Source organism: Thamnophis sirtalis, unplaced genomic scaffold (genome assembly GCF_051295495.1).
Source record: "Thamnophis sirtalis isolate CommonGarterSnake01/CBP01778 unplaced genomic scaffold, rThaSir2_p1.2 scaffold_6, whole genome shotgun sequence".
Classification (NCBI taxonomy): domain Eukaryota; kingdom Metazoa; phylum Chordata; class Lepidosauria; order Squamata; family Natricidae; genus Thamnophis; species Thamnophis sirtalis.
In genome coordinates, this window is record NW_028261386.1 from 40268319 (window position 1) to 40280794 (window position 12476).

The 12476-nt window shown below is 37.1% G+C and overlaps 1 protein-coding gene across 5 annotated transcripts in view; it reads left to right on the forward strand.

Moving 5' to 3' along the window:
* The window catches only part of SRBD1 (S1 RNA binding domain 1), a 143610-nt gene that overhangs the window by 11981 nt on the left and 119153 nt on the right, over window positions 1-12476 (forward strand). For all 5 annotated transcript variants that reach the window (XM_087717693.1, XM_087717694.1, XM_087717696.1 and 2 more), the window contains 3 exons: window positions 1245-1341; window positions 3599-3734; window positions 11654-11757. In XM_087717693.1, the coding sequence (XP_087573819.1) occupies window positions 1245-1341; window positions 3599-3734; window positions 11654-11757 (337 nt within the window). The remainder of the gene's footprint in view (window positions 1-1244; window positions 1342-3598; window positions 3735-11653; window positions 11758-12476) is intronic.

A 12476-nucleotide genomic window follows, 5' to 3' on the forward strand; every position in this document is an offset into this window, starting at 1 on the left:
TAGTGGTGCTTGGATATCCTTGCTTTATCTCTGTTTTCTTATATAGTAGGACAGATGGTTTGGAGTTAAGGAAAGTGGGTTTGGGTCTGTCATTCATTCCATAACACCATTCCAAGGTTTTCTTTGTATGCAGGAGGGAGACTGAGTCTAATGGAGCACAGATATGACCTTAGGTAAAGTATGCAGTGACTATTAGTAAACATTAATTTAGATCAGAGGAAACAATAATGCTTTGTGGTAAAGTGAGAAAAAGAGTGCTATAAACAAGACAATCTTTACATCTGCTTTCTCTTAAGCCAGATTGTCCAAGCCTGGGGCCTGAACTGTAATAATCATATTATTTACTATTTTCCCCACAGAACAGTTAGCTTGTTAATCATTTTCCGTTAAGATTTTTGTTCATTTATATACTAAGATAATAAAGCTGATGGGCAAGTGTTGTAATTCACTGCTTCTGTCCTCTGAGAAAAAGAAAATTAATTTTGAAAGATGATTTTTTTTTTGGTTTCATAAGTTGGAGCATAATGTTTACACAGTACAGTGTAATTATAGATAAATCTGTAGGGGGCAATCTTAGATAGCAAAATGTACTGATTTTCTTTTTAATATGGAAAATGACCTAAAGAGATTTTCCAGTTCATTTTTAACAAGATTTTTTTTTGAAAAAAAAATGCTATTTACTAACATTTTGTTAAAATGAATTCTGTAGCTGGGAAGTACTGTTAACTGAACTTTATGATAGTTTCCACAAGACTTCCTCCCTAGCAACAGAAACACTATTGGTTCACACTTTTTGTATTACTCTCTCAATGCCTTGTCATCAGGCTAGGTCTGGCACTCATCAAAAAGACAACTAGAGGTGTCTATTCTGAGTGTATTTTAATGGGCAGGAAGCAGGTTTGACGCCATCAGTTGTTGTGACACATAGGCTGACTGGAAAAGGGGAATTATATGGTTGAGTTAGCTGTGAAATGTTTCAGTTCAGGTGCAGCATAGAAGACAAATGTGCAACATTGTTTTTGTGGCTGGGAAAAGGATGTGAAGTGCCTGGAACATTTAGGCCTGGTGTAAGTGGAAGTGTGACCTTCTCTTGCTTGACACCAGAACAATTCTTGCTATGTGTGTTGTATAACTTTCATCTTCAGTTGATTTTTGGATTTTTTAAGTTCCCCTTAAAGCTTCTTAAAGCCATGTTTGCAGGGTATTATTCTATTTGGTACTTAAAACCAAATATTTTCCTTTAGGACTTTCCACGATTGAGGAAGTAAAATCTGGAGTGCAGCATATACTGGCTGACATGGTTGCTAAAGATAAAGACACCCTGGATTTTATCAGAAATTTGTAAGTAATTTTGTTATAGACATATCCTTTTGTTAGAGATTGGTAACATTGCATTTTGCCAGTCCTGTAGATTTGCTGAAAGTCTTTGGTTTCTGGGTTGAATATATTCTTCCATGTGATCAGACAAAATTTTATGAAAAAGGAAGGAAGGAAGACTTTTGATATTTATTGCCAACTTCCCACAAAGAAATTCAATAGGGAAGCTGACATGAAGTCGGAAGATGTTCCCATTCCCACTAATTTTTTGCATGCCTTTGGTCATTCTGTTTCTCTACTTAGGAAAGGAAAGAAGAAACAGGAATGAAGGGATGAAAAAAGTGAATGGGACTGAGCAAGAAAGGACAGGGAGGGAGGGAGGTTTCCAATCTCCCTGCCAGATTTCCACAAGGAAATGCAGTGGAGAAGCTGTAGTCAGAAGTTGCTCCCACTGCTTTTTTTTTTCCTGCCTGTGAATATTATGTTTCTCTGTTTAGGTAAGGAAATATCTCTGAAATGATGACCCAGTCAAACACGAATTGTCTAGTTCTTCCTAAAAGTTAGAACAATTAATCAGTGGAACAACTTGCCTCCAGAAATTGTGAATGCTCCAACACTGGATGTTTTTAAGAAGTTAATGGATAACCATTTGTCTGAAGTGGTTTAGGGTTGGGGGTAGGCAGGGGGTTGGACTGGAGCATCTCCAAGGGCCCTTCCAACTCTGTTATTCTGTAAAAAAGATCAAGTTGCCTTAAAATGAACTATTGTATGGCATTTAGCCAATGCAGAATCTCCTTTCCCTGCCCTCCCTTCCCCTCTCTCATCACAGTATAGTCTCAGTCATACCTTGTACCAAAATCCAGTCAAGATAAGACAGGAAATCCTCTTTCGCATTTCCTCTTATCATTTCCTCTCCCCGAATTCGCCAATAAACTAAGAGACTGTATTGGTTCTGTATTTTGGCCACTTTGTTGCAATCCAGTCCAATGATCTTTATTCCACTGGGCAACCAAACCCTTGGTCAAACTGCCCACTAGATTCTCAGGAAACTCCCCAAAAAGTCCTCTGAAAGCCGACAGGATGTATTGGAAAGCATTACAAATGAAGTCTCACATCTATCTATGAAGAAGCATCTCTTGAAGAGCCATGGTGATGCAGTTGTTAGAATGCAGTATTGCAGGCTAATTCTGCCCACAGCCAGGAGTTCGACTGGCTCAAGGTTGACTTAGCCTTCCATCCTTCCAAAGTTGGTAAAATGAGGACCCAGATTGTTGTGAGCAATATGTTGACTCTGTAAAATGGAGCTATTCATCCCTCCAATACCAAATCTGAAACCTAAGTAGGCAGATTTCTGAGTTTGGAACTTTTTCCTCCTCAACCACCCAGTTTTCAGTAACATAAGGCAGTCTTGCCCTTCAGTCTTTAATTAAATTGTGGCTGTCTCAAAATCAGAAGACTTGAAGGCTAGGGATTAGTCCAAACTCCCCACGGGATCCAAGCCAGGTGAGAGCTCCAAATACTTTTGCACAAAGCCATGATATATATAGATTGACTTTGTCTTACTATACTCTTAAAAATTATTTTGTTTGATTTGTATTTTTTTTTCTTGGAGAGACTTTAAGATAAGACAAAAGCAACAATCCACAAGATCCACAAGATCATTTCGTACAGGGGACCTTTTTTGGAATGAAAACAGTCCTCCAATTATAAGGGCCATATCAAACGAGTCTATTCCAAAGACTAATATGTAGGATCAGAATGAAAAAAAAAAAAATCAATTTCCTTCATTTATATGTAATTAAAGTTAAATGTAATAGGCATTAAATAAAGCCATGCATTTAATAATTTATCCTTTTATGGCATTAAAATTTCTATTTTGATATCAAATGTCTATAGAGATTCTCAATCATCCAGGTCATGGTTGTTCCAAAGGTGCTTTTCAAATGGCAAATGATCTTTCTTGTTTTTTTGTTTGAAAATGTTTCACTGCTCATCCAGTAAACTTCTTCAGTTCTGACTCAATGATGGGGAATGGAAAAATTTATATTCCTTAGTAGTCATCTGGTCATTAAATTATTTTGAGGGGGAATCAGTTTTTGGAAAGCACATAACGCATTTCTAACTTGGCATTATGAGTGAAATATATCAAATTAATTTTGTAAAATAAGTTTGTTTTAATATACTATTAAATTTAGAATACAATGAAGTCATTTTTATTAGTGTTGCTATCATTCAGATGAAATTTCTTGACTAAAGGATTTTTTTTGTTTTAAAAATGCAGATGTCAAAGAAGATATATTTGCATTCAGTCATCTCTAGCAAAAGTGACTTCTAAAAACGTCAATGAAAAAAATGTGAACAAATTTCATTTGTACCAAAATTTTTCTTGCAACATAAAAAGCATTCACCATCACCAGGTATGTTTGCAAATTGTCTAAAGAAGTACCTCTTAGATAAGAAAATAAAAAGACATATTTCTTGTAAGAAATTTGTTATATGCTATTGTAATCAAAGTGTTGACTATTAGTGGGACAACCTGGGATCTAGTCCATTCTCAGTCATGGAAACGTACAAAGCAGGCTCTGCGGCCCTTAAGACAATACAATAGGAATAAAAGAAGATAGAATCCCCTCCCAACTGTCCGATGTGGATTTAGCCAATCTGCAGGTGTGAAGATGTTGTTTGTAAGGGACGCTCTGGGAAAATAATAAGACTTTCTCAGGCTTCCTTCCTGAATGATGCAGTCTACATGGCTCTCTCTCCCTATCCATTCCCCAAAAGGTGAGAAAGTGCCCGGCCTACAGGCTAGCAGTTATAAAGTGATTAATTACATGGGATTGGATATATATGAAAGAAGGGTAGAAAGGTGTAAAGGGAGTATGGGGTCCCCCTCTTCCCCCAAAGAATGGCAGATTCACGGATCTGACATAGTCACTCTCTGGCAGTCCAGCCTACTTCAAAGAGTTGCTGTCTTATGGAGAAAAGGAACAGGGGAGTGAGTATTGTACCTGTAAACTTGCAGTCCTGAATGAAAAGCAAGATATAAATACAGTAGATAAAATAAACAATCTAGTTCTTGAACTATTTTCCTGTTGCCTAGGCAGTCTTGTGCATGGAAAGGAAAACATGTTTTGCTTCAAACCTAAAGCAAGAAAATTGTGGCTTAGAAGTTTATCTATATTCTTCTGGATCTATCCCAGCTGATCAAACCAATATTTGGTACATTTGAATTCTTCCAGATTTTAACTGTAACAAATTGTGGACAAGTCTTAAGGAGTGAGTAGAGATGAGTTGATGTGCCTTGCCCCCCTCTTCTCCTTGCCAACCTGCTCTTTGTCCCGCCTTTCCTGCTTCCTCAGCCTCCATGCATCATTTTTGAAGTCAAGTCTGATATGTGCATGGAGAAGACTGGATGGAAATAAAGTACTTTGTTTGGGGGGAGGGGTTAAGCCAGTGGCTATGCCCTGTGGGTTTCAGGTCGTGGTAATACAATAAACCCTGATTTTATAGAATAAGCCACAAAGGCTCAGTAAGCTATACAAACCACAATGGCTGGGATCTCATATGATAGTAATGTAAATATGAATGGAGAGAAACTCTTTGGGAGTACTTTATTGTGCTCTCCTCAGATTGGCCATGTTCCTGTTGCTTTAGGTAGAGAGATATCCCCCTTATTTGGTGATTTACTGCTTTTTTTCTCTTACACTACAGTGCAGCCCTAGGTGCCAGAGATGTAACTCTTTGACAGGAATCAGAAGTAAATGGCAAAAAGTAGAAGTAAAGTTCTGGCAATCAGGGTCTGGAACAGCCAATGCCAACCAAGAGGCTCTTGTGGCTTCACAATGAATGGATAAATTGAATCTGTCATTCAAAGAATTTCCAAACTCACTATCTCCTGTCAGCTGAGTTCCTGAATGAGGGATGTAAATGGAGGGGATTGACTTAAAAGAATCACTGTGGGAGGGAATTGGGCTTTGGGTAGAAGGGCGGATAGAGTGAAGTTCTGCTTTCTTATCATCTCACATAAGGGTTTGGTGTACATCTTTCTGCAATCCGAATGAATGGTTTAAAGCAAGCTTCTCCACAAGAAGTGAACCATTACTCCTATCTTTACAGATAGACAAAAGGCTGCACTTTCTAATCTCTCTAATCCTTGTTATAGCTATTGTAAATAAGTTCCTTACAAAAATACTGCCTTGCTATTCTTACAGCACTATGGTAGAGATTTAAAAAAAATAGAAGTAGGTGATCATCAAAATGTCTTCAGGAAAATATGGGGACTTTGCTGCTGAATTTTAGTTTGAACTCACATTGTACACATATGTATGACAATATAGTGTGCATATCTTGTATCGTATTGAGAAGATGTAGTATCAGAGACACAGTAATCATACCCCCATTTTCCACCTCTAAAATGATCATAAATACATTTCTTTGTTGAGATTTGTGACTAAAGGAATATAAATTATCCAATCCAAGCCCAAATTGTAAACCTCATTGGATTTTTCAAATTTGCTGTTTGGTCTTTTTCAGCCCCTACATGAGTTGCTCCTAAGATCAACTTGTGCTGTCTAAGGATTTTGGAAATTCACTTATTTTTCAGTGAGTCACTTGACCATTTTAAAACATATCTAGTCTATGGACATCAAACTATGAAGGAGAAAATGCAGCTGTGGTCTAAAAGGGGTAGAATTTCCTGTTAAGAGTTGTGGCCATTAGCCAGGTGAAAAAGAGTTGCATTAGGCCTTTTCAAAAAGTGAAATTGTTTTCTCCAGAGATAAAAGTGAGCTTGTACCTTTTATTCTAGGATAATGGCTGAGGAAGATGGAAACATTGTAGATTTCCCCTTGGGACTGACAAGAGTTCAAAATGTTTTCTTTGCTCTTTCTGCCCATGTTTTGAACTATGCCATAAATCCCATACAAAGTTCACAATTGTTTCACTCTTTTCTACATGGGACCATATGGAATCATATTATTTGGTCTTGCCTCCCTTCAAGGTTTCATGGAACACCAATAGGAAGGGAGCTACATGGATTTTAGAGGGGAACTCATTCCAAAGAAAGGTACCATAACAAGGCAGGCATGCTTCTTGGTAAATAACACTGTTTAATGAAAGAAACCCAGAACATACCAACTCTGCCAACATGTCCTGACTGGGCAAAGGCCATAGGAGATAGGCAGTCTTTCAAATAACCTGCTTTTATGCCATATAGGGCTCTTCATAAGAATATAAGAGTCAGCAGTAATCGGTAAGTTCACTGCCTTGAGTTCACCAAACATATTTTTAAAAAGGTTAATAATAATAGTAATAACAACAGAAACACTTTGAATCACACCTGGAAACATACTGGCAACTACTGCAGCTCATAGAGTAGAAGTGTCTTGTGGGCTTATTGAGGCATGCCCATCACTGTACATGTACTGTATTCTGTACAGGTTGAAGGCTTCTGAGATTTTTTCGAGGGCAGTCCCATATAGAACAAATTGTTGAACCTTGAGGTGACTGATTAAAGGGCCTCCCAATCTAGGAAGACTCATACACCTGATGGAGCTGTGCAAACATCAAAAGCCTCAGTTAACCAACCTGAAATAGAAAGGTATCATCAGCATGTGGATAATACCAAATCCCAGATTAGCATATGACCTCACCTAGCAGCTTATTGTAAATGTTAAATATGAAAGGAGAGAGCATTGAACCTTGCAGCATCTCACATAAGGGTTTGGTGTGCATCTCTCCTTCACACCTGCCAATGCCAACTGGTACAAGCCATAGAAAAAGGATTGGAGCCACACAAAAAGCCATAGAAGAAAGATTGGAGCCACATCATTTATCCCCCACATTTTCTACTCCCAGAAGAATTTGGTTCATAGTACTGAAGGCTTCTGAGAGATAAAAGAACACTAGGACGGATGCGCTACCTCTATACTGGATCCACCAAGGTCATCAACAAGTGCAACTAAGGCTATCTCAGTACCGAAATCCATTTGATTTGGGTCTAATAATCCACTCCAAGATTCCTTGCAACTGCAAACTGACCGTCTTCTTAACAACATTCTCCCAAAAGGGAAGGTTAGAGACAAGACAATAGTTGTCTAACATATTTGTCTAAAATCTAAAACAGGAGAGGGTGCGCTTCTGCTTTCTTCAAGACCAAAGGCACCACCCTTTCTCTCAGTGAAACCAACACTATAATCACCAACGTCTTTAACCTCAATTGCCTTTGAAAAACCAGTGCACAAAGTAATAATATATAACCAATAATGAATTACAGATAGACAGCCGCTGTGACACATGTATCCAGGATCTGTCACATTTATTTTAGCTCCAGCATATAAATGATGAGAGTGAAACTTTGATGAATGTTCTCAATGAATGAATGTTCAAAAGACTACAGAATATTTTTTTCTTGCTGAACTAGTTGGTTTTAAGTCATACAAAACATATTATTCTTTAAAACTGAAACCAAGGTAATAGAAGATACACCAAATCTGTATTTCAAATATTATTGTTGTATGTTGTTCATATTTATTTTTGATGGTTTTTTTTAAAAAAAATTCTAATAAAACATTGCTAATGTTACTTCAATGGAGGCTTTCTCCAGCAGTCTTAATGTCTCTGAGATTTCATAGGCTGGTGATGTCCATGAATTGTGTCTGACGATCTGTTTTGTCTTAAAATGTAACTTTGATGTCACTTGAGGGAGGTATTTTAGTTTTCATCCCCCTTGTCACAATGGAATAAACCTGGCAGCTCTTTGCATGTGAATATGCCTCCTCTTCTTCAAACTTGCCCTTTGTTTTGGCAGTCTGGGTACCTGATGTTAAAATATTTCACATGCAATTTTTATTGTTTGCTGTACTGTTCAGTGATATGTCAAGCCTGGTATGTCAACAAGCACCAGAAAAGCTGAAGAATATAAATTGGTGTGATGTCTTCGGGTCACTTTTAGACCATTGTGTTTAACATATGTGACATGTCTGAGTTAGCTAGTGATTGAATTAATGTTCATGATGGACAGGGAATGCTTGCTTGTGACAGGCAGAGGCCTATAGCATCCATCAATGTGTGCAATGACATGGGGTATGTCAACTTTTAACAGCTTTTTAATGGTTTTTGCAAGTCTAATGTATTAAAAATGCATGGTTTTGTTAACATTTAGGCGCACATGGACAGCAAGTGTACATAGCAATCATCTGCTTTCTCTCTCCTGGCAGTTTAAATGCATGTTTGTTTTATTTAATGGAAATCTTCCATCAAGTGAATCAGAAAGTGAACATAGAGAGCAACCTTATACAATTTTACACATTCTAAATGTTTTGGACAGCAGTTCTCATTATCACTAGTCAGCATTGGCCATTGGGATGATGTTAGTTGTAGTCTGACATATCTGGAGGATACTGGTTAGGGAATACATGTAGAATAGTGGTTAGCTTGCTGAACAAGGTCTAGACAGGCTTTTTCTCAGAGAAACCAGGCGGAGGTGTACTTTATGACAGTCGCGCTATCTCAGCTGGAACCAACAATTTATGATTGTTCTGAGGGAAAACGGGGAAAAAATCTTGACAGAATTAGTAAAAATAACTATTACATTTTAGTCTATGGAGATTCTCAGTCATATTACATGATAGCAATTTCTTTGAACATGCAGTGTTGTAGAGGATACCACGTACAAAATTTAAGAAAATTAATGATAAATTATCAACTAAATATCTGGAAAAGAACCAAAATATGTTTAAAGAAACACTGTACAGCTTTGGGGAATATGATTGATCTTGATTGCTCAAGTACCTGTCAAACATGAGATATGAATATTTGAATATTAAGACTAGAAAACTATAAAAGGAAAATTTATATTGAAGTCAATGAATGCACAATTTAGAGGTTTTTTTAAATTGTGTGATTGAGAAATATCTGCTGAGCAGTAATATTGCAATGTTATAGAAATAATTATTTGAATATATGAATTCTATACTGAACTCACTTGGAATCCTTTGATACAATTTTTGCCTTAATTTTATTAATTAATTAATTTTATATTTTATATTCTATATTTTTTATAATCTAAGATGACATGTCCCCAGAATTTAGCAGTGTCCTTAGCTGCTTAATTACATCTGAATTCAGTACCTCAATTAAAGGAGATACATACAAAGGAATGTGTGTGTCTGTTTAAATATTACTAATCTCTATCTTTCTCACATACTGAGTTAAATGCTAATAGTCTGCATAAAATCAGTCTGGTATTTAATTTTTTAAAATGTGATTTATCTCTATCTCAGACTGAAAGGAGATAGAGATAATAAAGTTTAATAAAACATTAATAAACATTATTAAATTACAATAATAAGTCATAATAAGGAGTCCTTGGTACTCTCTGAGCCTGGGTGTTTGCTTGTAGATGTTTCATCATCCAACTATTACCTAATCAGATGACGAAATAACAAGTTCAGACAGCACAAAGGAGTCTGCAGTTCAATTTTGGACTATATACATTTTCTTTTATTAAAATAAGTCATAATGCTTTATCTAATATAGATATGGCTCCCGAGCTAAACCTCCAAAGCCCTTGAAAGAGCCAGCTTTTTATTAGCTTCCAGAAAGCTATATCCATTTGTTCCATCCTTTTCTCAGGAATAGCCTGTTTCTTAAGAGATAAACCCCTATAGCCCACTCCTGCTGCAAAGATGAGAACCCTCAGTAGATATTCCCAGGTATCTAGATAGGGTAGATAAAACTATCTGGAAAAGACAATCTCATAGATACCAATATCCTCAGTCATAGAGGTCTTTAAAAGCAGCACTATAATTTGCACTCAGAAACAGTTAATCAGTGTAGCTACTGCAACAGTGGTATAATGTGGCAGTATCTTCCCTATGACCACGTTGAGCCATTGAATTCTGGATCAACTGAAATCAACAAGGATACAATTACCACAATATAACTGGCAAGGGCAAAAGTGACTGTATCACATCTTAGTCCAGATAAGTAACAGGTGTACCAGCCACGACTGATCATTTCACTAATTGTTGCAATTTTGCCTGTTCTTTGGGTAGAAGATAAGAATCTAAAAAGATTGTGAGCCTGCTCTTCCTAGAAAAGCACAAATCCATTGAGGAGTAAAGCTGGTACAATCCTGGAATTGGTAGATTTTTGAATTAAAATCGTCATTCTGTTTTGTTTGGGTTGAGTCTGTTTTGGCCACTCAGATTCTGACAATCTCCAGACACTGAATGAGGACTTCTCATTAGGTTTAGGATGAGGTTAAACAGCACTTTGACACTTCAAGCCAAACCAACAAATGACTACTTCCAACAGGCTCCTGATGTTAACTGATAGAAGAAAAGTTCAAGCCCTGAGTCACCCCATAATAAGGTGCTTGCTGGCATTTTCTCTTAACTCCTGAAGAATTGCTAACTGCACTTGCCACTCAAAATGGTAACTCCAATCCCTAATCCTCACAAGGAATCCAGAACAATACTATGGTTGATGGTATCAAAGATTGCTTAGAATTCTAGGAGGAAATGTTCCTTGTTTCCCTCCAAGTTGTTTGTTTGTTTGTTTTATTTATTTATAGGCCGCCCTTTTCCCTGAGGGGACTCAGGGCGGCTTACAATCAAAAAGGAAGGGGAGTGTAGGACAATACGAAAAAAGAAATGTGCACAAAGTAAATTAGACAATAAAACTCAACATTCACTCAGCATTCGGGAGGGGCGAAATAAGATTATCCCCAGGCCTGACGGGTTAGCCAGTTCTTGAGGGCTGTGCGGAAGGCCTGGACGGTGGTTCCATCATAGGTCATCCATGAGAGTGACCAATACAGTTTCCATGCTATGTCCAAAACCAGACTGCCACAGGTGTAAATGTTCCATATTTTTCAGAGGTGTAATTGCCATTTCTTCCATAGTTACAGTCCCCTGAATGGAGAGGTTTGAGATTGGAGGACAATTATCTAATTCCCTTGGATCAAGGATTAACAGCTGCAATTATGCCATGGATATATGTCCATATAAAGCCAGCAATCTAAGCATCACAGGCTCTATTCCAAGAAAAGTTGGATCCTGCCATTTATACATGTTATACAAGTTCAGCTGTACAGTTTATCTTTATTTGTCAAAGTTTTATTTTGCAATTTTGTTGTGGGAGAAATGATAACTGAGGATATCATCTCTGGGTCCAAATGAATATTTTTCTTTAGTTTATCCTGTAATACAGATTTATAGGATTTGAAATTCAGAAATATTGATTGGCTGATACTTTTAATCTTTTGGCATCTATAAGTGTTTATCTCTATCACTATATGTCATAAATTCTTGCTGTTTATTTTTGGATTTAGATCCTGGCTATTAACCGAGGAGAGAATCTGAAAATCTTGAAAGTAAAGGTCAATGTTCCTGATGGAGTGAAAAATGAATTTTCTAGGTGGTGTGTAAATGAAAGGTTTGTGTAGGGATATAAATATATCCATGTCAATATTCTGTTGTTGTTCTCATTAATGGAGCATACTGAATACATTTTTTAAAAATTTCATCTGAATTTGAGTTTTTCAAGATGAGGATAGGCAATTGTATTTTGGCTATCTGCATGGTAGGGGTTCTGGCTTCCCACATGGACTAGGGAGTTGTCCATCATTAATTCTAGCCTGTGTACACATAGTCCTCAACGTACAAGTGTAATTGAGCCTGAAGTTACAGTTGTAACTTGTTGTGGTTGTAAATCAAAGCATCATGTGATCATACCCGATTTTTGGGGGAGTCATTAAGCAAATGCTGCAGTCATTAACCGAACATAGAAGTTGTTAAGCGAATACCTCAGTTATCCAATTTCCCCCAATGGGCTTTTTTCTTTTTTTGCCAGAAGCCAAAAGTAAACACCAGAAGTTGGCAAAAAATATCACATATTGTAATCATGTGACTGTGGGACACTCAAAGGGCTGTAAAAGTGGCACCCAAGATATGATCATGTGACTATGGGGGCAAGATACACATTTTCTGTGTAAGATTCCCTACCTACTTGATTCTAGTACCAAATATTAAAGTGCCAAGAATTAGATACTTTTTGGGTGTCAAAAAGTGGATATTCTGAAAACATTATTTCAAAATTTCAAATTATGAGGTTTCATTTTGTAAATACTGTGGTGTAGTGTAGGTTGTCAACTC